At 43.7% G+C, this 27,505-nt stretch overlaps 1 protein-coding gene across 3 annotated transcripts in view; it reads left to right on the forward strand.

The window, feature by feature from the left end:
• The window catches only part of pard3ba (par-3 family cell polarity regulator beta a), a 144,607-nt gene that overhangs the window by 84,754 nt on the left and 32,348 nt on the right, over positions 1-27,505 (forward strand). For all 3 annotated transcript variants that reach the window (XM_052058705.1, XM_052058704.1, XM_052058706.1), the window contains 4 exons: positions 460-675; positions 1,646-1,850; positions 21,052-21,162; positions 21,226-21,492. In XM_052058705.1, coding sequence (XP_051914665.1) covers positions 460-675; positions 1,646-1,850; positions 21,052-21,162; positions 21,226-21,492 — 799 coding nt within the window. The remainder of the gene's footprint in view (positions 1-459; positions 676-1,645; positions 1,851-21,051; positions 21,163-21,225; positions 21,493-27,505) is intronic.

Consider the following 27,505-nt stretch of genomic DNA (forward strand, 5'->3'; position numbering starts at 1 on the left):
AGTCGTGTTTTGAGCTGATGCGGTTGCAGCGGCGTGACATCTGTGCCGCGGAGAAGGTGCTGCGAATAGCACAGGTGATGACAGTGCACGACAGCATATGGTTCACATGGAGCTGCGCACCGTCTCACCTCGCAATGTTTGCAATTTTGAGTTGCATACGTGCACAGATGTATAAAAGGTTTATTAATTTCATTTAAGAATTCTTTGAGATCAGCAGCCATTTTGTTTTTTTTTGAGGTGTGACAACACATACATCAGTCATGACAACAGTGCAAAGTTGCTCTCTTTTTTTTAAATGTACATTTCGATTCAAGCAGCAGCTTTGTTCACTTTCTTTGGAGGAAGACAGTGGTGTCCATGCTGCATCTATTACCCGCCTTCTCCAGGAATCATGCCTTCCCTTACTTGTCTTTAATCAGCCGTTTAACTACTTGCTCTCCACCACTCTCCATTCTCCAGAGCCCGCTGCTGGTGGAGCACTGGGCCCAACCCTTGGCCTGTGGAAGTCCAGCTCCCTCGAAAGTCTCCAGTCAGCCATGTCGGAGGTCCAGCAGAATGACATAAAGGCCCAGGTCCCATTTCACCGGCCACGGCCACACATGGTGCGGGGACGCGGTTGCAACCAAAGTTTCCGTATTGCCATTGACAAGTCTTATGAAGGACCTTCTGAAGATGGTAAGGCGTCGCATTGTTGGCTCTCTGCACATTCTTTAAAGTTTCAGCTGATCTCAAGCCTAATAACGGATTCTGTTCTAAAATTTAATTTCACATTACCAACACAAAGTTTGATAAATCACTGGCATCCAAGCACGGCTACTTAGAATAATGAAATGCCAGATTATTTGGTCCATTCAGCAATTTACGAAAGCAACTTTAAATCTAATTGGAGCATGTTGGAGTGTTCTCTAATCAAAACTCACATTCAGTCGTGGTCAGAAGTTTACAAGCATGCTCAAATGTACCTTGTTAAGAATGTTGGATTTTAAAGGTTTTTATTTTGACCGTTTTTCTTTCCTGAGTGGGATAAATATACCAAGACCGTTGATTTTTGGGGGCATTAGGCTTCAAACTGTCAAAGGTACGGGTCATAATGTATGCGTACACCCACCACTATTTGCTTTCTGTGTATAACGTCAGGCAGTTTTCGTAGCCACCAGCAAGCAGCGGGCATAATTAGGACTGGACACTTGACCACTTTTCTTTGCACAGTTCAAGCATATTTCACAAATGTTGAATAGCTTCGAAGTTCAGGCTCTGGGAAGGTAATTCCAGAAAACCTGAAACCAGTTCTTGTGTGTTTTTAAAACAAGTTTCAAGCATTGAGCTGTTGATTTGAGGTGAATTTGAAGAATTTGCCCCCTCTCCCGCATTTTCCCTTTATTCCATCGACTTTGTGTCTTGCACCACGACCACTGGCAGCCTCAGGGCATGATGCTACCACTGACATGCTTGACAGTTGGTTCTCTGATCTTTGAAAGCTTTACCTCATCTCCTCTAAAAATATTGTCTTTGCGGCCTTCCAGCGAAATGTTTGCCTTGTCCCGCAAACGTTTGTCCAGAAGGCAGTTGTCTTGTCCACATGGGCAGCTGTAAATCTCCTTCAAACGTGAAAGTGTCCATTTCAATATAAGACATTTCTCCCTAGATGACTACCCATCTGATTTGAGCTCCGGTCATGAAACACCGGTCAGCAGCTCCTCACGCCAGGACCTGGATGTTGAAGATTTGAAAATGCAGAAAAAAGTCAGCGGGAGGAAGCAAGCGAAAAAGAGCAAAGGGAAGAAGAGAAGTGAGGATGCTACAGATGATATGGAGAAGAAGTCCAGAAAAAAAGGTTTTGCACTTTTGAGGTAGGAACACCAAAAAGTATTTTTAGCTGTCCTGTTGAACTTGAAAAATATGGCCTGCTAATATTTTATGCAGGAATTTCAGCAAGTAAGATGTGTCCTATTTTCTCAATACATTTTAACAAATTAACCCTCCAACAATTGGTTATGGCCTATTGGATATGAATGCAGCCTTGACGGCAACAGAGGTAAATCATTGTCGGCCATCCTGAGCATTACCCACCCAAACCGCTTATCTCCCATTTATCAGTATGTCACCATCTTGATTGTAGGTGAGCCCAATCCTCGTACAAGCACCCCTTTATCTTTTGGCAGTGACATGGTGTGGCCGGTGTATCGCCACACTTCCAACACTGCAGATTCAATTAGGCTGTCGCCACAGATAGAGCATGCTGAACGTGAGCCCGCAGATGGCAGATAGCAATCCAATCGGCTACAGTGTCAAGGGCAGTGATGGAGGAGATGTTCACACGGAAAGAGAAGGGCAGAGTCAGGGACACACAGACACACACACACACACACACACACACACACACACACACGCATCGCACTACGACATGAGACCAGGCTTGAAGAGCACATTGGCATATTTTTGGGTTGCATTTTCCAAATTCCATCTAGATTTTGAGGTTCAAATATGGTCATATGAAGCATTTGGAATAAACCCCATGAGCCATCATTGCAGCAAATGCCTTTACTAAGTTAGATTAGAGCGGCACACTCCAGCCTCCGGAAAATACTGCCACACAATTACATTTTTCCAACTCCCCCCGTCCCTCCATTCAACCCCAAGCGCTCGCACTGGCCTTTCTCTGTCCAAGTTGATTGTTATTGAATTTGAAATATGACTTAATTAGCGATAGCATTGTGTGGTTGAATCGAATTGCAGCTTTCAAATGTTATTTTCGTTTGGTGGCAGCATTAGGCAAAGGGCAACTCTTCAACATATGACCTCACTTCAGCTATGTGGTGAGTGTGTGCACAACGGCAGTCTGCACTACAACTGCCCTTTCACAAATGTTTGCTTTAGATGTGTCAGTATTCTAGACCTGTGCACCTTTTGGCGACCACATCCTGGGGCATTGGGTGAACACAGGAAATTGGATACGCAAGAACATTTTGAACTTGCATGAACACTATTAAATAGCATTTTCAGCATGTGCATCGCACCGTATTGCGAGTAATGTAGTCATGGTTCTACATGTTCAATATCGGGGTGCAAAGTGAAAATGTGATTTTTTTTTTCTCCAATATTCTACTGCGGTGCGACCTCTTGTTTTTTTGGGGTTTTTTTTTTACTCACCCGGCTCTCCAAGGCCCATTGCTGTCTCGTCTCGATTGCTCAATTAGCCCTAACAAATGGCGGCACCTCTAAGACCTTCCCCATCTTGTCTTTGCTCCGCAGTGGTACCTCAGGGTCAACTGACGATCCATAAAATCTGAAGCTTGACCTCTTCTACTTTTCTCTCCCAATACCTCTGCTATTTAGGAATACTCTTTAAGACTGCCTTCACAAATGTTCGAATCTTTTTTTTTTACTGCAACAAAGTTATTCGAAGTATAACTTTGCTTTTATCCATTACTTACTTTTTTTCCCTTTGATTTTGGTGAATGATTAATAATAATATACTGCAGACATGAACAATAATGTTGGCCCCCACTTTTTGAAGGAAACCCACAACATTCCAGACCAGGGGTGGCCAACCAGTCAGAGACGAAGAGCCAATTTTTTTACTGGGTTACTGCAAAGAGCCACGTCATACCCTTCCTCGCGCACGCGCGTGCACAGACACACACTTTTTTGGCCAAAGAGTGACTTTTGAAGCGACCAACTTCTCACGAACGAGCCGATCGCGCACGTGCAAGCACACACACACACACACACACGCACACGCACAACCCACGCGGGTGCCCACCCGTGCACTCGCGCACATATGCACGCACACCACGATGAGCAACAGTCGAAACGGGCCCAAAATGAATGAAAACTCAAGATACAAACAAACAAATCTTTTTTCCCCCCACGCATTTCCTCCTCCCACCCCTTGCGGTCGATTCTGATCGACGTATTGGACACCCCTGACTTAAAATCAGAGGTAATTCGCTGACTATCTTAGCACTTAGCACTGTTGTTTGCGCTGGAGCGGTGATGCAGTCATCAACGGCAATCAAGTAACGGGATTCATGATAGGCTGACGGAGTACGTTCTGTGAAGTTGGCACCTTGTTTGAATGGCATCGCCGCTGCCGAGGCGTTTTTGACCCTTGTCGTGTGAGAGCCCAGGAGCCACATTGAACCAGCCAAAGACCCACATGTGGCTCGTGAGTCATGGGTTGGCCACGCCTGGTCCAGATTATCATTTAAAATTGACAAATGTAAAATTGTACTAAAAATTGTGTCATGAAAATTAGCCATTGCTTTAAATTTTATGGTCCAACAGAGGTATTAAGATAAAACACACACACACACACACACACACACACACACATATATCCTAAAACTCCTATTTGAAGCAGTGACACTCCAACATTTATGCAGCACTCAATAAAACTACAGCTCTCCTCATAAGTAAGCTGCTCTCCCAACCGCCTGTTTCACATTGCTCCGCAGATGTTCGATCGGACTCTTTTGAATAATGTATGTTTAACTGGTTGTTCGTCTCTGTGCCCTGCGATTGGCTGGCAACTGATTCAGGGTGTCCCCTGCCTACTGCCCGAAGACGGCTGGGATAGGCTCCAGCACCCCCCGCGACCCTAGTGAGGATTAAGCGGTTTGGAAAATGGATGGATGGATGTTTAACTGTGTGATTCGGCTCTTTATCCTGTTGGACGGTCCATGACCTGCGTATGAGACCATGTTTTAAGACACTGGATGACAACACATTTTGCTCCAGAATGTTTTGATCGTAATAAAGTGGTTCGGAAAATGGATGGATGGATGTTTTGACTGTATCCAAAGATTCTTTTACTTTGCACAGCACAGATTGTGCTGGATGAAAGTCAAGTTCCCCCAAAATATAACCAAGTCCTAACAGTGTCACCATATTGTGGAGTCCACAAAAATAACCCAATGGCTGATTTTTTTTAAATACCGTTACACTTATTTTGTTATTTTGCTTCATCAGTTCATTTCATAACCTTTTTGTGATTTTTTTTCTTTTCTTAACTGAAAGATACCAATTTTCAGTTAAAGAAATCCCATCATTCTCCTTATTTAAGCAATTCTCATGAACCTGATCACTGTTGATTTTCATTAAGTTCTCTTCATCAGTTTCCATCTTTCTGTGACAACGGCCTCACAAAACAGGTGGCATGTCCTGTCTCTCTGTTTGCATTGCAAACTCAAATTTCATTGTATGGTATGCAATGACAATAAAAGTGATTCTCATTTGATTCTAATTTGGAAATGGAAGATTTTCATCCACATATGATTAATCCTTGATCTGGATCTCAGGATGTCCAATCCATCACATTTTGTGAGGGGCGGCACATACATACGTAGATATCCGAACTTGGCAACATGGGCTGTAGCATTCAAACAAGGAGACGCATTTTCATCACTCATTTCTTTTTAATATGATGGATGTCAAAAACATTAGCGCCACTCCGCTCGAGGCTTTTGGAGTTTGCAAAGATTAAGCATGTGCTCATTTGTATCGTGTTTGTGAGCAAGGATTAGTTTGATTCAGTGTGGTGCAGTGATAAGGTCAGGCTTTCTGACTCACAACGTCACTTTCAGGTGGCATTGGACAGTTTGTCTTAACTCGGTTCCCTGATGTGTGCCTGGGTGTGCCAGCGTTAAACTGCCATGGCAAATCCTAACGGGTGTTGACAAATCCTACCTGCCCCAGGATCCGTTTTCACCCATCGGCATCGGTGCGCGTTCTCCTGAGACTCCTCCCCCGCCACCAATTTTAGAGACATGAAAGCCAGCACTGATACTCTGTTTACAAATCCGCACAACATCATGCTAAAGTCCATTACTCCACCCCAACACCCCTGCACCCTCACCCCGACTCCTTCGCATCATGTTTATTGCTGAAAAAAATCCGACAGAGATGCAAGCCAATTAGCGTGGTCCGTTCCGCTTTTATCCTATCGCATAGTGGCAGGATGTGCCTTCCTGACAGTCACTGGTAAACTGCCTTCAACACAACCCAGTTGTCAAGCTGTAGGAGCTCTCCGCCAATGGATTATTATGTTAGTTTAGGGGAACTTTGCTTCCTTGCTCACTTCCCTTGAGCCCTTGCTGATTTCCCAAAGAACTTCTTTGCACTCAGCTTGTTGTCAAATGACATTTGTCACTGCCACCATTTTTACCAATCTGGTCTGAAAATATCCTTTAACTACTCGTGTTAAAGAAATAGAAAAGGAAGGAAAGAAAACTATGCCTTGTCCAAAACTTTGCTTGAAGACAAATTAAAGTGCAACCTTTTAATGTTTTATGTTTAATGTTTCAGACTTAAAACTCATCGGAAGAAGGATCACTCCGTGGAAATGCATGGACTTAAACATTCATATAGGAAGATTGAGTGCAAATAACATGCGCCTAAACTTGTGGTCTTCCATCAGACTTTGCTGCGATAGCTTGCTGAAATACTGTAGAAAGAAACTCTTGCTCTAGCCAGCCTCAGCATAAACAACCCGAAATATTTATTTGATGCAGTGGCAATGCTAACACAAAACCAGTCAACTTCCAACAGCTCCCCCTGTTAATAGGGGTATTAAGGCTGACAATTGTCTGACATCCCCTCTGTTATTTCAAAAAAGTATCTCGAAAGCCTTACAAAACTGCATGCCTGACCTGCTTCCTGGCAAACTCCTTAAAGTTTACGATCTTAGGACCTTCAATCTTAAGTATTATTACCGTATTTTCACGACCATTCGGCGCACCCTATTGTTGGGCGCAGTCTCAGTAACGGGTGCTATTTCTGTGTTTGACACATACACAAAACGCACTGCATTATTGGGCGCAGCCAGGCATGGTAAAACATACACCAGCTTATACATGCGGCATGCATACACGCACGCTAAAAACACGTTTTTAAAAAGGCAACGGCACCTGCACCTTCCCCTTTCTCCACTTTACCAACACCCGGCACTTCAGCTTGCCATAGTCCCCTCTACAGGCCCCAGTTGCCACTGTCTCATCCTGATCCTGCTGCCATCTACCCCATTCAAGCCATCATCACAGCCAGACACCCTTACTACTATGATAACGAGAGAAAATATTTTAAAATATCAAATGCCAACCTCCGCTCACTCCCCCAATCCACACTGTCACCCACACACCACAAAATCCTCAAACTGGCTTTATTTAACACCCGCTCACTCAACAACAAAGCACTCGTCTTACACGAATTCATAACTGACAATAACCTGGATTTCCTCTTTATCACTGAAACCTGGCACAAACATCTGGACTACTTCTCACTCAACTAAGCCACCCCACCTGGTTACACCTACATCGACAAGCCCCGCCTCACCGGCCGAGGTGGTGGGGTGGCATCAGTCCATAAAATAGAGTTTAAAATCAGTACTATATCCAACTCACCCACTTAGTCCTTTGAATACATCACCTTCAAATTCCCTGGTCCCTCCCCCCTGGTCATTGCTGTCATTTACCATCCCCCAAAATTCAACCCATCATTTTTGTCAGACTTCTCAGATTTTGTCACACAGCTTTCACTTATCTCACCTTTCACTATGCTCCTTGGCGACTTTAACACATCGACAACACCAACTGCAAACATGCCTCTGAATTTCTTGACCTTTTGGACTGCTTTAACTTCACTCAACATGTCAACATCCCCCACCAACACCCACGGTCACACTCTGGACTTGGTCTATTCCACCGGTCTCACCATTGAAAAACTCTCTAGCACCAACCTCAACATTTCCGATCACCTGGCTATCACTCTGGACCTCCACCTCCCTACCCCCATTCCCAAGGTAAAGCGCACCATATCATTCAGAAACCTCAAATCCGTTTCCCCAACTGACTTCTCTACCTCCGTCCTCAACCACTTGTCCATACTACCTCCTCCACTGTCCTATGACCCCACTGTTCTCACCAACTACTACAACAGCACTCTCTCCTCCTGTCTTAACCAACTCGCCCCCTTCAAAACCAAATCTGTCTCCTTCACTCGCTCAGTCCCCTGGTACAGCCCAGAACTCCGCAAACTTAAAACCCGAAAACGCCAGCTAGAAAGACTCTATAAAAAATCTGGTTTAACTGTTCATCTCCTCGCCTACACTGATCACCTGCAGTTATACAAGACCGCACTCAACTCCAGCCGTTCCACCTACTACTCCAACCTTATCCACACCGACTCCAACAACCAAAAGGCTCTCTTCTCCACCGTCAACAAACTCCTCAAACCCAGCGACAATATTTCAACCTCTTTCACCGTTGACAAATGCAATTCATTCCTATCCCACTTTCAATCCAAAATCGACATCCTCTACAGTTCACTCACCACCTCACCTGTCCCCCCTCCCTTCCTAGCATCATCCATCACTCCAACTACTTCACCTCTCTCTGAATTCACACCTGTCTCCATAGCCGAACTCACCAATATTATTTCAACAATGAATTCCTCCACCTGCACACTGGATCCCATCCCATATTCCTTCGTCAAGCACTGCTTTCCCACCATCTCCCACCTCGTCATGAACATTGTCAACTCCTCCCTCAACTTTGCCTATGTCCCCTCCTCACTCAAACTGGCTGCCGTAACCCCCATCATCAAAAAACCCGGACTCAACCCTGACATCATGAGCAACTTTCGACCCATCTCCAACCTCCCCTTTCTGTCCAAAGTCATAGGTTTTAATTTGAGATGTGACGGCACGTTCTATCTAAACAACAACCAACTTTTTGAAAAATTTCAATCTGGATTCCCCACACAAAACAGCACTGAAACAGCCCTCCTTAAAATCACCAAGGACCTCCTCCTCGCCTCTGACTCCGGCCTACTCTCCATCCTCATCCTTCTTGACCTTACAGCTGCCTTTGACACCATCAACCATTCCATCCTACTCTCTCGCCTACAATCCCTAAACATCACCGACAAAGTCATTACCTGGCTACACTCATATCTCACAGACAGGAAACAATTCATACACATAAACAACTGATCTTCCTACACTGCCCCACTGTACCCAAGGTGTCCCCCAGGGTTCTGTGCTTGGTCCTCTTCTCTTCATTCTCTATCTTTTACCCCTCGGCCAAATCATACGTCATCATGATCTCCAGTTCCACTGCTACGCTGATGATGTCCAATTGTACATATCCACCAAATCATTTACCCCAACAACCCACTCCGTCCTGTCCAACTGTCTTTCAGATGTCAAATCCTGGTTGCAAACAAACTTTCTCACTCTTAACTGGACTAAATCTCAACTGCTTATAATCGGTCCTCGGTCCCTCACCCAAACAACCACCAACTTTACCCTCATTATAGATAACTTCACCCTGTCCCCCTCCTTTCACTGTCGCAACCTCGGTGTCCTTTTTGATAATAACCTCTCTTTCGATCAACGCATCACCCAAATCACCAAAACTGCTTTATTTCACCTCAAAAACATTTCTCGTCTCCGCCCATCATTTTCTTTCAACGCTGCTCGAACCCTCATCCACGCCTTCATCACCTCCCGCCTTGACTACTGCAATAGCATTCTCTATGGTACAACCTCCAAACTCCTCAATAAACTACAGTACATCCAGAATGCCACCGCCCGCCTACTCACCCACACCCGCACTCGTGATCACATCACCCCCGTCCTTAAAAACCTCCACTGGCTCCCCGTTCCCCAGCGTATTCAATTTAAACTGCTCCTACTCACCTATAAAGCCCTTCACAATCATGCCCCCTCCTATCTTTCCGACCTTCTTTACCAATACACTCCTTCCCTCAATCTCCGCTCCTCAAACACAAACCTCCTCGCCATCCCCGTGACCAAGCGCAAAACCTGGGGGGACCGAGCCTTCTCTGTCGCCGCCCCAACCCTCTGGAACGCTCTACCACAACACATCCTTCAAATTATCCCTAAAAACTCACCTGTTCCGCTATGCTTTTAATACCTTTTAATCTCTTTTACCCATTTTTCTTTTGTTCATCTAAATGTGCTTTTGTAAATTATGTATGCTTGTTTTAAATGCACATTTTTATCCTGTGTTTTAAGCTCTTGTAAAGTGTCTTTGAGTGTGATGAAAAGCGCTTTCAAATAAAATTATATTATTAATAAATAAAATATTATTATTAACGGAAGCAAAACTGAGTTCGGTTGTACTTTATTTAGTCATTTTACAATGTACTCACGTTTTTCTCTTCACCTCTTATACGCTCACCCTTCACTCACTGGCGGCTGGTACCTGCTAGGGGCGTGCTTTTAGCGTCCTCTTACACGCACACCCTTCACTCATTGACGGACTTCCGTATGCCTGTCGTCACTCACTCCGCCTTTTCTCTATATAAACAGCGTGTCGGCCGGAAGCGCTCTCAGTCATGCTTTGAAACTCGTCTCATACACTAGACGCTCCGCATTATAAGGCATCCTCTCCATTTTGGAGAAAATTTAAGACTTTTAATGGCGCCTTATAGTCGTGAAAATACGGTAATTTATAATTTTCCTCTGCCACTGGAACAGCAGCCTTTAAGACCACCGTCATTCGACCACTACTTAAGCGGCTAAACCTCGATCCAGAAATTCTCACTAATTATAGGCTGATTTCACTTCTCTCGTTTACTGCGAAAATTCTTGACCAATTGGTAAAGCAACATCTTAATGATCACATGGCCACTAACAAACAATTTCAGCTTCTTCAATCAGGTTTTAGAGTCGACCAGGCTACTGAGATGGCCCTTGTCGCCGTCAATCATAACATAGGCCTCGAAATGTTTGTTGGTATTCCAGGGTCAGTACTTTCTTGGTACTTTCTTACTGCTCAGAGAGAATGCACCGTGTAATTCATGGCAATGCAACTTCTGTGTTTTGTAATATTACATGTGGAGTCCCGCAGGTTCGGTACCTGGCCCTCTGTTGTTTAGCATCTACACGCTTCCACTTGGTGGCATTGTGCGTAAATATAGCATCAGTTTTCACTCTTATGCCCGTGGTACCCAATTATACATGCGGTTGGAAATAACAAACCCACGCAATTGCTGTAATCTGGAGGCATGCGTTGCTGAGATTAAACACTGAAACAAATTTCAATTTATTTACTTCCTAACTGCATAAAACGAAGATGTTGAGCACCACACTATTCCCAAAGGATGTTGCCCTAATGACACACCAGCGCAAACACACCTTAAAATTTTGACAGCTGACTGCAGTTTGGACCTGTTTTCCCCATTGACTGCAGACATTGCAAAGTATAAATGCTGCTTTGTGCCCAGAACATGTGGCACAACACTGGCAGTTGGGAAGTGACTCTTTCACACATCACAAGTCAAAACACACCTCTTTAAAATAGCCTGCTCAATCTAATATTGTTTCGTCTGCCCCTTTCAGTTGTTTTTTTCATGTAAATTTGGACTTGGCAACAGTATGTCTGACCAATGGCAGTTATATATTGGCTAAAATTATTTTTAGATGCCGCATATTGTAATACGTCCCTTCAAAAAAAAAAAGGCTTCAACAGTTTTACACTCGGGTACGCTCCAGGTTTACACCAGATTTTTCTCTGTGTTATTTGCGTCACCTAAACCACGTGTGGCTGTTAAGTGCTGGTGTTAGTGAATTAAATGTTGTATTTGAATGAGGCTAATTTGCATCAAGGTGGGCAGTTTCTCCGCCAAATATATGCATATTGCCTCATTTAAATACCACCGGGGCGTCCCAGTAGCCCAGTAGTTAGCACGTCGGCTTCACAGTGCAGAGGTATCGGGTTCGATTCCAGCTCCGGCCTCCCTGTGTGGAGTTTGCATGTTCTCCCTGGGCCTGCGTGGGTTTTCTCCGGGTGCTCCGGTTTCCTCCCACATTCCTAAAACATGCGTGGCAGGCTGATTGAACTCTCTAAATTGTCCCTAGGTGTGAGTGTGAGTGCGAATGGTTGTTCGTTTCTGTGTGCCCTGCGATTGGCTGGCAACCGATTCAGGGTGTCCTCCGCCTACTGCCCGAAGACAGCTGGGATAGGCTCCGGCACCCCCCGCGACCCTAGTGAGGATCGAGCGGCTCGGAAGATGAATGAATGAATGAATGAATAAATACCACCGGCACATCAAGAAGTATTCTGCTTGGTGTCTCAGTTAGTGACACATTTCACCATCTACACATCCTTTGTGGATTAGAGACTGTTTGCTCCATTTTTACCGTCCTTGAGTCTTGAAAAATGTATGATTACCCAAAGTGATTAACAAAATGTCAGTGTTTTATTGAAATCAATCTGTCTTTTCAAATACACTTTAAAATATGATGGGAACATCACTAAAATCCATCCTATTCTATCTGCTAGTGACGCAGAAATCATAATTCATGCGTTTGTTTCCACTCACGTCGATTATTGCTCTCTGGTCTTCCCACATCTGCAGTTAGTACAAAATGCTGCAGCTTGACTCCTGCAAGGAAGTTCGATACTAGCGGACTTACATTGGCTTCCGGTGCACTTGACATGTGATGTCAAGGTTTTGTTACATAGCTCTAAAATATTACACCGCTTAGCACCTTCCCTCCCGAAACCTCTGTTCACAGCACACTGGTCTTTTAGTGATCCCGAGAGCCTAAAAGAAGTCCTCAGGTTCTAGAGTGTTTTCTCTTTGGGCTCCAGTGCTCTGGAATGCCCTACCCACAGATATTGGAGTCGCTACCTCGGTAGTAATGTTGGTTTTTTTTTTTTTTTTATCTACCAGTACTCTTTCAAGTAGTTGATGGTCTGTTTGACTGCCTCTTGTATTCTCTTCCCTGGCTTGGGAATGGGGTGAGATGACACTAACCGAATTGGAAATTTCTGGATTCTGCACCTTCCTGGATCCTGCAGCGCTTCACCTGATTGAATGGATTAAGTAGAAGTAATGTTGTCAACTGCAGGCATGTGAAGCCCTATAAGATTTTTCTGTGATTAAATTCTACTTGACCGACTTGATGGACCTGATTCTGCATAAAAGTAAGAACCGTGGCCGACAGCAACTTCTCCATGAGTGTGTTCCCTTTTTTCCCCACCGTTCATTAGACGTTTGTTAGCCACTGTGGCTCTCCTTTCCCACATGAAATGCCACTACAGTCAGTATGAGCACATAAACTAGCTCTATGATGAACCACAATATGGGTCACTCGCTCCTCTACTTTTCTATGCCTGCATACCCCAGTGTGGTAAGGAAATATGGAACATTGAAATATCTTTTGACTTTCGAGCTCATGGGGAGAAAAAAAAGGACACATTACCTAATAACCGTCCTACTTAATACATTACAGGTAGATTTCTTTGATCCACCATCTCGTCTGGCATTTAGAGGCGGTTAACCGCCCTATCCTGGAGTCTTCAAGAGCCTATTCATACATATTAGTATTCCCTTTTATAAAATATACATTAAGCTCTTCAATTTGCTCACATCTCCAAGCTCTCTCCTGTGGATACGCACTTGTGCTCCCTTACCGCATCTCTATTCATCCTTTGATGAGCCCTATGAATTGTTGATGCAAAAGTCAGTTTGGCAGTTTTTCTACGGCGTGAATAGTTGTGACTCACTTATTTTATCAGGGTTGACTTAAAGACTGATTTCCACATTGATCCACCATTTGTTTACATTTTGCTGATTCTTGTTTTACTTGAATCCATTATTATTCTCGAGTTTTTCTGCCAATCCGTTCCCCATTGCAGTTTTTCAAAATTAAATTGTGTGTCCAATTCCTGCCCCCACCCCTTTACCGCCACGTCCAATTGAAAAAAGACAAAGTATGTTTGTTGGAAATGAGTTTTGCACAGAAGACGCTGCATCTTTTCTGCGCTGCTGAGGCGCAGTTCTAATTTACAACTTTCCAGTATTGGCAAATGGACACGGGCACTATCGCTGTCGCCAGCCGCTAGAAAACAAATTAATTTTTCCCTTCCCTCTACTTTGTGCCATCCATTCAGTGCAACGGGCAGCTTTCCTGCAACGCTGTGTGCATTTGCTGGGCACTTATGTGAGCTGCCAGTCAAATATTAGAGGATGATGATGAGGAAGTCCTCATGCATATATATCAGCTGATAAAGGCGCAGTCACAACAAGCTCCTGCATCTCCATTTCTTACACCTGAACTGGCTGCATCTCTCAGCCCTTTCCTTGATATGCACTTTTCTGTTCCTCCACAAAGAGCTTTTGGGAATAATTTTCCCGCTTTAATGTTACGGCAACACCTTCCTCTCTCCTCCTTTCCCAAACTGAGCACTGGCCCAAATGAAGTGTCTTTTACTTCTGCAGTTTGTCTGGAAACTCGAACCCATGCCTCAATTATGAAATAAATAACATTAATTTTGAAAGTGTTTGAGATTTTCAAGAATACGCAGTATAAAGCTGTGTCATGTATCAGTTTTTCTTCACTTGAAGATAAAATGATTGCTGAAAGCTTATCCCATGCTGTTCCCTTGCCAGCAATCGTTTAAACGATGGCAGAACTCTATTGAGAAATGTTGCGCTTTATTATTATTATTCATTCATTCATTCATTCATTCATTCATTCATTCATTCATCTTCCGAGCCGCTTGATCCTCACTAGGGTCGCGGGGGGTGCTGGAGCCTATCCCTAGGCCGGAGCTGGAATCGAACCCGGTACCTCTGCACTGTGAAGCCGACGTGCTAACCACTGGACTTACCGGGCCGTCTTTTATTATTATTACTTTATTTCTATTGCCAGTGACTCATCCAGTTGGGAATGTGACACCACCCTTTAGACAGTGAATTACTGAATGCAAGGTAATTATGAAATGAGACCCTAAGCGGAGAACTCATCAGTTCTTATGGAATTACGACATTTGAATCGACCCTCCGGGGCATCCAATTTGAAGTGCAGACGGACTCGTATTGGCGAGACAGCTCAGAGGCAGCTGATCTGATGTCTGCCCATCACTCAGCAGCCTGTAAAAGGTATTGAAGATGCGACAGGAAACGCTCATGAACGATTCGTGTTTGATCATGAGTCGTCATACAAACTGATCCATTCACGCACTGGACGCCAGAAGCGATTACACATCCGCTGTCCTGTTCATGCCAAGAGTGATGGATGGACTCTCGGTGTTGTTTTAATGTTGGCTCATGACACACATGGAAGAAATGACTCCCTCAGATTAAAACCCAAATGAAACAGCGGCAATGTCTTTTAGTTAAGGGATAATCAGTGTGACCTCTCTGTGGGTGTGTGGGGACCAGATCCTAACTGATCTTTTACTCTTTTTCACAGCATCTTGAAAGCATTAGTGAGTTTCCAGCTGCTGGTATGCAAATGGCTATTAGCTGTCTTACGCGAGGAAAAAGGAGGCTTTTCTTCAACTAATTACTCATACAAGGAGACCCGCGAAGCAGTATCTAGTCTAGGCACAGTTTGAATTTGGTTATGTCCAATTCAGATTCTGGCTCCCGATTCTCAATCGTGATTATTTTAAACTAACCACAATTAGTTTTGGGGATGGAACCCTGAGAACTTGGGGGGGGGGGGGGGGGGTTGTCCATGAACTTTTCATGAACTTTTTGCTGTTCATGAACTTTACTATCAATTTGAAAGTGAACGGCTGTTTTGAACGCAAATATTATATTAATCCTAGGAGCTGGAATTTTTCACATGCGAGCTTCATTTTGGACAACCTCACGGAAATATATTAGTGCAGCAGGTACTTAAAGCATGATCCTGAACACCAATTAGTGGATTCACTGGGTGTTGTTTTTCTGTATGACAAACAAAAACACTGCATTAGAGCGGCATGCAAAGAAAATTTCAATCTATTCCAAGCAGTCTACCTAAACATATGCTCAATATTTGTATGCAAAGGCTGTGGATGCTGTAAGATAAATAGTATCTGGGCATTTGGGTGTTGATCCAGTTTAACTTGTTGGCTAAATGTTGACATTTGACGTTTTTTACTGGTTTAGCTACCCGATCCTGACTTCGGTGCTGTGGACGTGGTGTAAGGCTGCGCATTGGAGACTAACGGAGTTAGCAAGGGCACAGGTGTTTTATTTTATCTGAAGTGCACTCTTCTTTGGTTTTATTTCTTCATTTTTTTTTATGAAGTTCAGCCCCACTTTTGACCTCCTCCGAGTAGAATCCAAAAATTGCGTTCTGACAGCATCAAACCCACCTTTCCTGCTGGTTCTTTGTGTGTGTTCTGCAGCTTCTTCTTCGTGTCGTGCGATGTGCAACAAAAGACACAGCGCAATTCCTGTTGTTGGTCAGTCTTTATTGCAGTTAGGTGGCGAAATAGGCATCGAAATTTAGCATCACCACTTAAATCGGAATGGTTCCCAGAGAACCATAACGTGAGTCCTGATTCCATTCAACCCAAGCAGTATCTCATATGATACTGAAGTATGCAAACTATGCATTCCTTTATTAAAACAAGCTTTCCCAGTTTCTCACGTTGTGCTCCCTTGAGAGCAGCCTGCTGTGTGTTCTTGCATGCCTGTCTGCCTCGATTTCTTTCAATATTTTTAGGAAATTGTCTTATGCTCCCGTATGTACAGCAGGGTTGCTGACTGCGGAAAAATGGCGCTTTATACTAGGGATGTCCCAAAATGAACATTTTTTTTTTCCAAAAACAAAAAACAAAAGTGAGGACAAAAAGAAAGAAATGAAAAATGAATCGGCTTGATAATTTTCTGCCCTTTGCCTAATTTATCTTAGGCTGTGTTCATACCGCGGGTAAATTTCCTTTAATTTAGATTTTAGTGACATCTGATCTTTAGGGCGGCACGGTGGTTCGACTGGTTATCACGGTGGTTGACTGGTGAGCGCGTTGATCTCACAATGCAGGGGTGGAAGGTTTCATGCTGGCTCTGGCCTTCCTTGTATGGAGTTTGCATGTTCTTCCTGTGCCCGCGTGGTTTTTCTCAGGGTACTCCAGTTTTCTCACACATTCCAAAAGCATGCAGGCTGATTGGACACTAAAAATAGGTGTGAGTTTCAGCAGGAATGGTTGTTCGTTTCTGTGTGGCAACCGGTTCAGGTTGTACCCTGCCTACTGCCCCTAGGCAGCTGGGATAGGCTCTGGAACGCCCGCGAACCATGTGAGGATAAGCAGATTTTTTCATTCATTATGAACAGTACAATTCAGTTGTTTTTTTTGTTGTTTTTGTTTTTTTGTTTTGTTTTGTTCAAATCCAACTCCATGTATCCGATGCGACTGCTGTATGGACGTTCAGGTCATGATCATCTGACCTATACCTCATCAACAGGTTTAAAAAAAAAAAAATGTTGGACAAAGCAGAATGTGCAAAAAGCAAAGGAGAAGAAAAGAGTCAGTGGCAAAAAAGAGATTTAGAACTGACAAATATATGGGGTGGCAAAGTCAGCAAAAGTACCAAAAAGTTGCCACATTGTGTTTTGTGTGCATGTTTGTCACGTCAGATTTATTCCTTTGACATTAGAAGTCACATTTGTGTTTAAAATGTAAACATTTACCTATATAGATTGTTTTCATCATAAAATCTGAATCCAACATCTTGCCCTGCAGTGTGAATGTAGCCTTGTAGCGAACTTTCTTGTTCCTCACGATTTCACGGCCACCGAAGCAGCAGTCCTCGGCAGACAGGCAGCCTTCTTTGCCCCAGACCCATGGCGGCGGAATTTGCGCCTCATTTCCCCGCCTCCCACCTTCGCCCAGATCAGTGGGCTGTCTGCGAATGCTTTGGTCGCGAGGCCTTTTTTGGCCCCAAATTTCCAGGGACTTAATTTTCGTTGAATCTCAACTTTGCACATAAGGTTTAGTCTGTGTGAGCCTGAAATAACTCACAACTTTTTTTTCTGTATTTTTTACAACTGAAAAATAAACTGTTAGAATGAAAAGCAAGCAGTGGTGCTTTCATGTCTTACCTTGCATTTTTAATGCACTCTAACTGCACTCTAAGTGAATTAGCTTTGGGTCAACATTTCATCAACATTCCCCTTCACACCCGCTTCTTTTCGGGGCTAACATCTGCATTTTATAAAAGATGAGTCAGGTCAAATTGCTGACAGGAGGTGCAGGGCGTTCATCAATAGATTTAATTTTACCTCTCGGGAAAAACCGGTGCCCACGGGCTAGGATTGATTATCGAGCATAGGCGAGCCTGTATTGGCTCGTTGAAATGTCACTCAGCCCTTCAACGGCCCGATTTGACCTTGTGGTTGTGGGATATCCTTGAGTAGCCTGATCATCATTTGCATCCAGACTCGAACTTTAAGAAAACTCACCGACTATGTGTACTGTGAATGTTATAAGTTTTCCGGCCTTGAATATTTTCCAAACGTATCAGCATGAAGGAGAGGGAAGCTCTGTTATAGCGCTCGACAGTGTTAATCTCCTTCAGCGGGCTCTCTCTTTCTGTTGCAAACGCCGCTGAGATATGTGCCCGCCTCTCAAAATACATACAGCGCAATCTAATTACTGAGATAACAGTTCTGCTTGGCTGATTAGCTGTTCTCCCCGTGCTTCAATGCTGTAGCATTGCCTCCGCACAGTCGACAGCTAATCTCCTTATTCCTCCCCGGCTGGGCGGCACTTTCAATGGTGCTTTTGGTTTGCTCATCTACCCTCGCCGTTTTTTCTTTTTTATAACTCACATTTTGGGTTTCTCTTTCCTTCTCTGATGTATTCCTTGAAGTGATTAATCCGGATCCCTCTAAATGTTAAACACTTGTATTAAGTCGTAGTTGCATTTTGTTCTGTATTTTACATACTTTTTTTGTTGTTTTGATTGCCAGAGGTTGTCGAGCGTACCTAAGCAAGTCGTGCATGTGTTGTACAAAACCTTTCGACACCCTTGTGTTCAGAAAATAAAAATGGTGGCACAGTACCTAAAAATTGAAAAAAACCTAATAACCTCTCAGTCGGTCGACGTCCGTCATGTCTATACACCTATGCAAATGAAAAGGGAAAACAAAAAGTTTCCTTCCTTTTCTTCATTATAAACAAAAACAGGCCAAGACGAAAGACCACAACGTACAAGATGTTCTCAGTTGCTGTCCTTTGTTTAGTGCGTAGCGCTTTTCTACATTGAATTGAATCATTTGGAAGGTGTATACTGTGTTGCATTGCACTGGGAGCTATGCACATGCAAGCATTATCACGTAGCAATCATAAGAAATGCAAGATGTTGGCAAGCGATGGAACATCTCCTGGTTGTCTCGCTAGAAAATACACATAACAGATAACAAGTGTATAGTGCCGGGTGCTGAGAATTTCACTATTTGTAATTGCTGGTCTTCTTCTGGTCCTCTTTTTTCAATGGCCTGACAGTACAACTAATAATTGCGTAACGGCCAATGCAACATGGCGCTCAAGATCATATTTTTAGGGTTAGGGATTTCATTGCAGGAGTAGCAGTAGCTCATCAGTCATGACTTGGACTTTGGAAACGGAAGGTTTGAGTTGCGTTGTGACAACTCTTATCTCTTGGCGGTGCAGAGACATGCACCATGGTGTGTGCTCTAAGATCTCTCCTTTCTCGCAGGCATGTGTGTGATCGTGTTCTCTATCTGGTGTGCATCACAAAATGTACAGCAGCACAGAATTTCCCTTTGAGGGATTACAATCGGTAAAAAAAAAAACACACAAAAAAAACAAATGTAAAATTGGTGTCGCAGCCGATGACCTGCAATTCCCATGACTTACTTTAATCCCAATCCTAAGGCTTGCTGTCTCGCATTTCATGCACGGGAGAACTCGTTGCATGTTGGCGATGGGGCTACTGTATTCTATCTGCTGTGACCATGTGTGTGTTTATGCAAAATAGGTCCTTCAAACATACTGCTCATGAGGTAGAAGAAAATATAGGGTTGTCATTTTGCCCCTTGCAGTCATGATGCGTTTTCTATGTGGGACAAGTGGACATTTGATAGTTGGTGTTTCAATTGAATAGCGTTACACTTTCATATGCATCATTCCAAAAAAGAAAGTGTTTTTTCATTCATTTTCAGTAGTCTGATCCATCCCAAGGAAGTAAAGGGGGAAAAGAAGCGCAGCCAGGTCGTTAGCGCAGTTGGCCCACTCTAACGGGGTTAAAGTGGAGGTTTGGGGGGTGTGGTGTGATGATAAAGTGTGGCATAACAACCATGCTCATGGCAGGTACATATCTCTAATTGAAAGTCCCACCCTCATTATGTGTGTGCGCAGAATGTTTTTTATTTTTACATTCAAACCTCAGTTGGGTTGCCTCTTCCTAATTAATGCAGGTATAATGAGTCCAGCTGTGGACCTCTGCTCTCTTGGAATGCTAATTAAGTCACTCTGTCAGTAGGTCTTTGGAGAGGGACGCTGTGTAACAGCTTACACAATCAAATAAATCTGCTATTGTGAATAATAATGAGTCAATATAATTGCGCGTGTTGGTGCATATGAAGGTAACGTCAATGGCGTTCCTTTTCCAACCGGGTCAGGTTGTGTATGGCAGCAGTGAGGTAATTAGCGGTCTACTCTTGTTGCAGCCTTAACAAAAGGAAATAAGTGTGGTCACCCCCATGCTTCTTTTGCGGCAAGACAGGTGTGATGGTTATGCGGTGTGGGATTACTTTTTGGCCAGGAGGAGAACCCTGTGTAAAGAACTGCTGTCGGTAACATGAACATGCATGCTGCAGCCGGGAAATAAGCCAAAAGATGCCAATAATTGGTTTGCCTTCACTCCAGCGATGAAACTCTGTGCGACTTTCAGCTGGGCCAACAGGTTCGCATTCAGGCCGCGTGTCTTCCTGTCGTGCTAATGAAAAGTGTCTCATTGTTAATGAGATAGACGCAGACGATAGATTGCCTCCACAAAATTTCCCAGGAAACGATCAGATGGAATTACTGAAATATCTAAAGGGAAAGGCTTAATGATGACTGCTCTAGCAAGCGTGATATGAAAAAAGACGAGAGACGCGACAGTTGAATAACATGCGTCAGAAAAGAATTCATGGGATATACGCGGCCGCGCATAATCGCTCTTGATCGCCGTCGTCGTCATCAAATCCAGATGAATGCGGTTTACATGAGTTTCCGGGATCAAGTCAACAAGCAATGAATGTTTCTTCTGCGATGTCTCTTTCCTGCACAGGTTTGGGAAGAAGAAAGATGACAAGAGCAAAGATGCAGCAAAAGTGGCCAAAAACAAACTGGAAGCCTGGAGTGAGGAGGAGTTTGACAGGTTTCCTGACATCAGAGAGAGGTAGGAATCAGCGTGACTTAAAGTTGGAAGTCATGGCTACATCTCCCTCCCCCCTGTCACTAGAAACTATGATTCCCGGTATGCTGAAATCGACGTTGGCCAGCTCACCCCCGGCCCACGCTCCCTCCCTGATGTGGCGGACGATGACAATGACCCCAACTACGCCCAGGTTAGCAACTTCCTCCAGCCAAGTTCGCTGCCGCTGATGGGCCGTACACCTTCTCCTGCAACTCCCGTCAACGTGGAGACTAAACAGCCTCATGGCTCTGCTGATGAGTTGGAGGGTCTCTATGCCAAGGTCAACAAGTCCAGGCAACAACCTGCACAAAGGTGAGACAGCAGGGAAGAGGACCAAGAATCAATGGTTCCATTGTAGACTTCGCTATTCACTTTTGTGCATTGATGGCAAGCGAGCAAGACTGTACTAGGCTGGATTTCCACTGCAAGTGCCCAATTTTGATTTCCCACTTGTCACAAATTTATTGATATTGACACAAGCGACAACTCAAGTTGAAGTTCTTTTCTCTTTACCTAGACACACCACATAGGTGTGGGCCCATACAAACGAGCCACAGTGCGCTCCGTACGTCAGCTTTTGCGACTAATTGTGTACCGCAACAATACAGCAGTACAAAATATGTTCACCAAATTAAATCATACAAAATGTACAGAAAAAAAACCCACGATCCTCATGACTTTACATTGTCTGACAGTTAAACAGTACTTCAACATTTTATTAACAGTAAGTTCTCTTTTTTAACTAAATGAAAAGATGGTGGACACAGAAAAGTATGAAAAGATTAGTTACTAAAGACTTGAACAACATAAAATGACACTGAATTGATACAAATTAACAACTCAGGAAAAATGAAAATGCGTTAAAATGTCAGCATTATACTTTTTAAAGTTATGATCCTACGACGGGTGTTTCCATCATTGCTTCCTTGCAAATGTGCATCATCAAAATATGACGCGATTGGTGACTTTGGTCTTGATTTCTGTCAGGTCAGGTATAAGCAGGCCAAAGGTTTTCGCGGGAATGTCGCTTAACCGCATGAGTTTAGAGGTGGGACGACATCCTGTAGGTCCCCTGAATTTGCGGATAACCGATAGCCTCTGATGACGCCATGTCGGGGTGGTTGAAGGTAAGTTTGTTGTCCATTTACATGGATGACGATGGTTGTGTAGTCATTAAAAAAAAAAAAAAAAAAACCAGACACATTACATTCATCCACCTAGATGAGAGCCGCAGCGTCGAAACGCTTAAGAGCACACAAAGTTTCTCATGTAAGCCCGCTCTCTTGAATTATACATCATACCAGTAGCTGCTTGAGAACTTCTGTGTTTAAATTTAGCGATGTGAGTGAGCACGTGTAAAATCTGAAGAGTATTATAATGCAAATGCATCATCTCCCTGATGAAATAATACAGGCTACTTGAAAATCCCTGCATACTTAACTCTCTGAGAGGAAATGCTTTTGACTTGCAAATTTGCAAAGTAAATGACAAGAGAAGGGAACAGATGGAAAGACATGGCAGGAGGAGGGACAAAGAGCATAGACAGAGTGGGGTTGTGTGTTAGCGCTGCAGAGTACATTGGAGACCGGAGGGTGCAGACAAAGAGGGAGCAGGGATAATTAGCCACAGTCCAGCAGCCTGACAGATCACTATAACTCATTCACGTGTATTGGGTGCTTCATTACCGGGCCATTTTCTCAGTCTCATTCTCTCGCTGTGTCAGCCCCCCCCCCCCCCCCCCGCTTTGCTGGTAATGTTTATTAGTTAGTCTTTAGCATTAGCATGATGGATGAGGAGCCTTCTCTGTTCGAGTGTCTCCAGGAATCACCGGAAGGCACATTTCAGGTTTTTATTGTGTGCAACGACACCGCATGTATTCTTGTGACATCTAAATGACCCATAACTTTAATTTATCGTATGCATTAGCTTGGATCCTCAAATTAATTCATCGTAACTTTTTCAACCTCACTGTCGACTGTTTCCAATAAAAATTTGGCTGGTCAAGCGTGCCCATACAAGCACATTGCTTGCTGGTATGACTTTAATTCGCACGCTTACACAGGCAGAAATAAACAGACACAGACACCTGGTTGTTATATTTTTGCCTGACATCTAAGTGTAACTTAGCAACAATATGTATGTATGTGGTCCAGTGACGAATCCTTGCTTAGTACAGTGTTTCATTTGAGTGTCCTTTATCAAGGTATTTCTGATGTTAGGCTATCTCTCATGGACATATGACATACTGTATATAAATGGACTAACAATTGACCCCTTGCGTCTGAAGCCAGAGGGCAGCCATCTTATGCTGCCACAACATCTGTCATTTATTTTTTGCTAAAAACACTGTTATTAGTGCAAGTTTTACGCCAGCATCACGGTATGTATTCATGAGAGCCTCGCAAAGAACAAACTTCACTGATTGCACTGACCATTCCAACTACATGATCTCATTCTCGTGAATTCTGACTGACATAGGTCCTAATGGGCTTTGCTTTCATTTCATTGTTGATGGTTCTGACGGCACGTTGTTGATGAAACTTTGAGGAGCACTCGCAGATGTACCCTACAAGACAAAATGAATAATTGCCTTCTTGCCGATGAAATGTGCATGTAGCACTTGTTCCAGACCGACTGGTCCAACCCTATGCCATACACTGAGGCATTTTTGCCCTAGAAACAGGGAGACAATGATGTGAAAAGAGTGCCGGGAAATCAATGTATTCAAGTTCGGTGCGCTAAGTGAGTGGCACTGTAAGATTTCTGCCGGTGGCTTCACTTGTCGCTATGGTGAGGAAGCGGCATTGTTAGTCCTTTCTTTTATAGGTCCATGGTGCTCCCCAAAAATGATCAAATGATCCCAATTTTGAAAATTGTATGATTACTTTTTTTTAATGCCACACATTGGACCATGCAGTAGAACAAGCCAGAAATGGACAATCACAAGCAAATATCAGTCAGCGACTCCCCCTCAAACAACTGGCAATATATCGTTGCACACCTGCCAAAGCACGGGAACAGAGAAACGTGTGACCACTGATTTTCTTGTCAGGAAATATTGTTTTGAGATGCCACGCATAATGTTATTTTATTGTATCCACCAAAAAAGTTGCGATATTAAAGGGAAAATATTTTAATACTGCAATAGACCGAAAAGAAACGTGAGAGTATAGGTGAGTGTGGATTCGTTCGCCTTTTTAGCTGCATGTACTTTGTACAAATGGCATGTAAATGGTTCAATAATATTGTAAAACACAAATACCAGTCTATGCGGCTGTGACGAAAACCTTTCTTGATTGACTATCAGCTTGACCCACAAATTAACGTTGTTATTGAAGACGCCCTTCATCCTCGTATTTATCAGTTAACCCATGCATCTGTGTCAATCATCAAACTAAGAGGACTCGGCTCGTCAAAACATGGCACATGTCAGTGATGAAATTTTCATCCATTGCCGTTATTGTCCAAAACAAAAGTTTGGTAGGCATGCACAAGTTGCCGCGTAACCCAATTAGCACAAAGTATTGACGGAATGTCGCGCCATTCTCGAGCAGTCCCAGATTAATACTATGGAGAACTCCTTTGATTGATTCACGTATCAATCTAGCCCTTGCCTGGTTAGGGAATCGGTGAGGGACTGGAAAATGTTATGCACCACATGCTACCGTATGTGTGGCAGGAGTTGCAATAGCGATTTCACATGTGTCGTGCGACAGAGAGTGCACATTGTAAAAGCTTTGCGGGGCTGGTCTTATTTGAACATTTGTTGGCATTTTGGTAAATGAGTCAACATGAAGCCATTTTAATAATATTGGATTGGATAAACTTTATTGTCAAATGTACTGTATGTGTAACATGCAGCACAGATAATATTGTTAACCGGCGTCTACCGTTAGCTAATGATGTACAAAAAATATGGAACACCCGGTTAAAGGCATCCTGTGTGTCTTTAGCATACTGTTTCCCCAGGAAACAGCACACCTGCTTCCCCGCGTCCTTTACATTTTATTGACGCAAAATAAATAAATCAACCATGTTTGTCCATCTGCGAGATGAGAGACGTGTGCAGGTGAACCACTTTTTGCTGTGCAGCTTTATCCAAATGTTTTTGAAGCCAAGTCATCCACAGAGGATCCTCCCCCCACCCTCTCCTCTCCCCATCCTGTCAAGATATGAACAGTGGGCTCCCAAGTGGCTGCCTATTTTACTACCGGGACATTTTCATTAGTGCCTCCGATGGCAGGTGCGTGTCCTGATGGGCGTCACATTTGATTAGCGCCGTGCAATAGTCTGACCTGTAGCAGTAAAAGGTTGGCTATGCTTGTCAAAAGATATTAAGGCAGAGGGCCCTTGTCATAACGTAGCTAAGCCAGGGAGCGGTGCGAGGAGATAAAAGAGCAGTGGCAGACTTGTCTTTCCAAAAACAAACAACAACAAAAATGCAATACAATGGTGAGCTCGGTTTAAAGAATGACATACGGCCCAATATTTGTTCAAGCGTTCTAGAAAGCAGCCACTTTTTTATTTTATTTTTTATATGTATAGTGTCCGTGTGTTCCATTGTCACATAAAAACTGAAAAATGTTGGAATACCACACACGCAAGGCAGATCAACTTATCAATGTGGAAAGTGCACTAATTAACTCTATCGGATTTTCTGACCAGCGTTCTTTTAACGAGCACATCGAGAGGCCGTTGCAGATTTCTGTGAGGCTGGTAAAAGTACACAAGATGGAAGCCTCCTGAATGTTTGCAATGCCTGCCTCTTTCTTCTTTGTTCTCGGGTTGCCTTTCAAAATGGAGCTCCTCTGAGATTGTCTGGCAATCCCGCGTCTCGCACCTGGAATCCAAACACTGACCGCCTACTTTGATGTTTGCTTACCTCCAACATTCAGACAGCAAAGAAAACTTCCCACCCTGAGCTTCCGCCCTCCTCTTCCAAGTGTGTGTTGTGTCTAAAGCAGTGGCGAGAAGTGGCAGAACACATCTGCTAATTTGTCTCCTCCTTCACATGGATACTGAAGAAAATCCTGTTTGTATTTGTCCCTCATTGTGTCCTCACTTTTTTGCTCTCAGTGGAGGACGTATGCAGATTCTGTGACTTATTTTACTGTGTCAGCAACACGTTTACGACTGGAGAAGGCCTCTAAAATCAGACTTGAGTTCTCTCATAAGAGCTGCATATGCACGACTGTCATAGGACAAGTCACCAGGCATCACTCTCACAATGGTATGGGAAGTCAAAAACACAATAATCCTCGCCAACTTCTTGTTAATGTGCACTGAACAAAATAGTGTGTTGAATATGCTCAATTTTGTCTTGTCCAGTGGTTACACAAAATCAAATCATCTGGATACAGACACACCTTTTGAGTAGACTATACATCCACTTAAAAAAATGTTTTGAAATCCAGATGATTGAGTTGTGTGCCACCACTCGACAATATAAAATTGAGTATATGAACGCACCATTTTTTTCAGTGAAAGGGGCTGGTTTTTACTTGAAATGTACAACTTTGGAGTTTGTATCCCAGCGCCAAGAGAAAGAACTGAAGCCCCTCGTAACTCCCTCAACATCTCTGAGATGAACTAACTTTGAGCTTTGCTGTCAGTGTTTGTTACGACGCACCCCTCCCTTTCCTCAGCCGTTAATATGATAGTGATGATTTTGTCAATTATGACAGCCACAGTGTAATGACATAATTACAGTGTTGTTTCAGTTGTAGCGCAACATACATGCTCATTCACAATGAAAGCCCCTAATTAAGGGACCGGGGACTGGTTCATGGGCTTGGCACAAACTGAGTGGTATGCGATGAAATCTTTTTTCGCTGTGAGTGTTGGATAGTCAAGCTGTGAATGTGAATTAAGTCGACAGCAGCGCGGGCGAGTATTTGCCACCGTTCTCCGCCCACATCAGATGGGGTAGGCATAAAAGCTTGCCCGTCATGGCCGACTTCCTATTTAGGAGGCGGCATGGCTCAGTAATAGAGCCGTCGTCTCCCAATCCAGAAGTTGGGCGTTTGATCCCCGTCTATTGGGGCCATGTTGGAGTGTCCTTGAGCAAGTCCCGTTCAGAACACCTAAAATAAAAATCATTTTCACCAGGATGCACACCCTTGGGAATAAAATGGGGAATTTCCAAGCATTGAGAGCCCCGCAAGAAGAATCAAATTAAACACAGCCGTTGCAAGAGTAACTGAGTTGCTCTGAACTCAGCAGCAAGGTCGTGTGTAGGACAGACGGCAGCACGGAGATTTGTATTGATTAGCTATGCAGTAAAAGGAGCCATTTAATGACGAGATGACGATTAGCACCACGTGTT

Source organism: Hippocampus zosterae, chromosome 2, assembly GCF_025434085.1.
Source record: "Hippocampus zosterae strain Florida chromosome 2, ASM2543408v3, whole genome shotgun sequence".
NCBI classification, from domain to species: domain Eukaryota; kingdom Metazoa; phylum Chordata; class Actinopteri; order Syngnathiformes; family Syngnathidae; genus Hippocampus; species Hippocampus zosterae.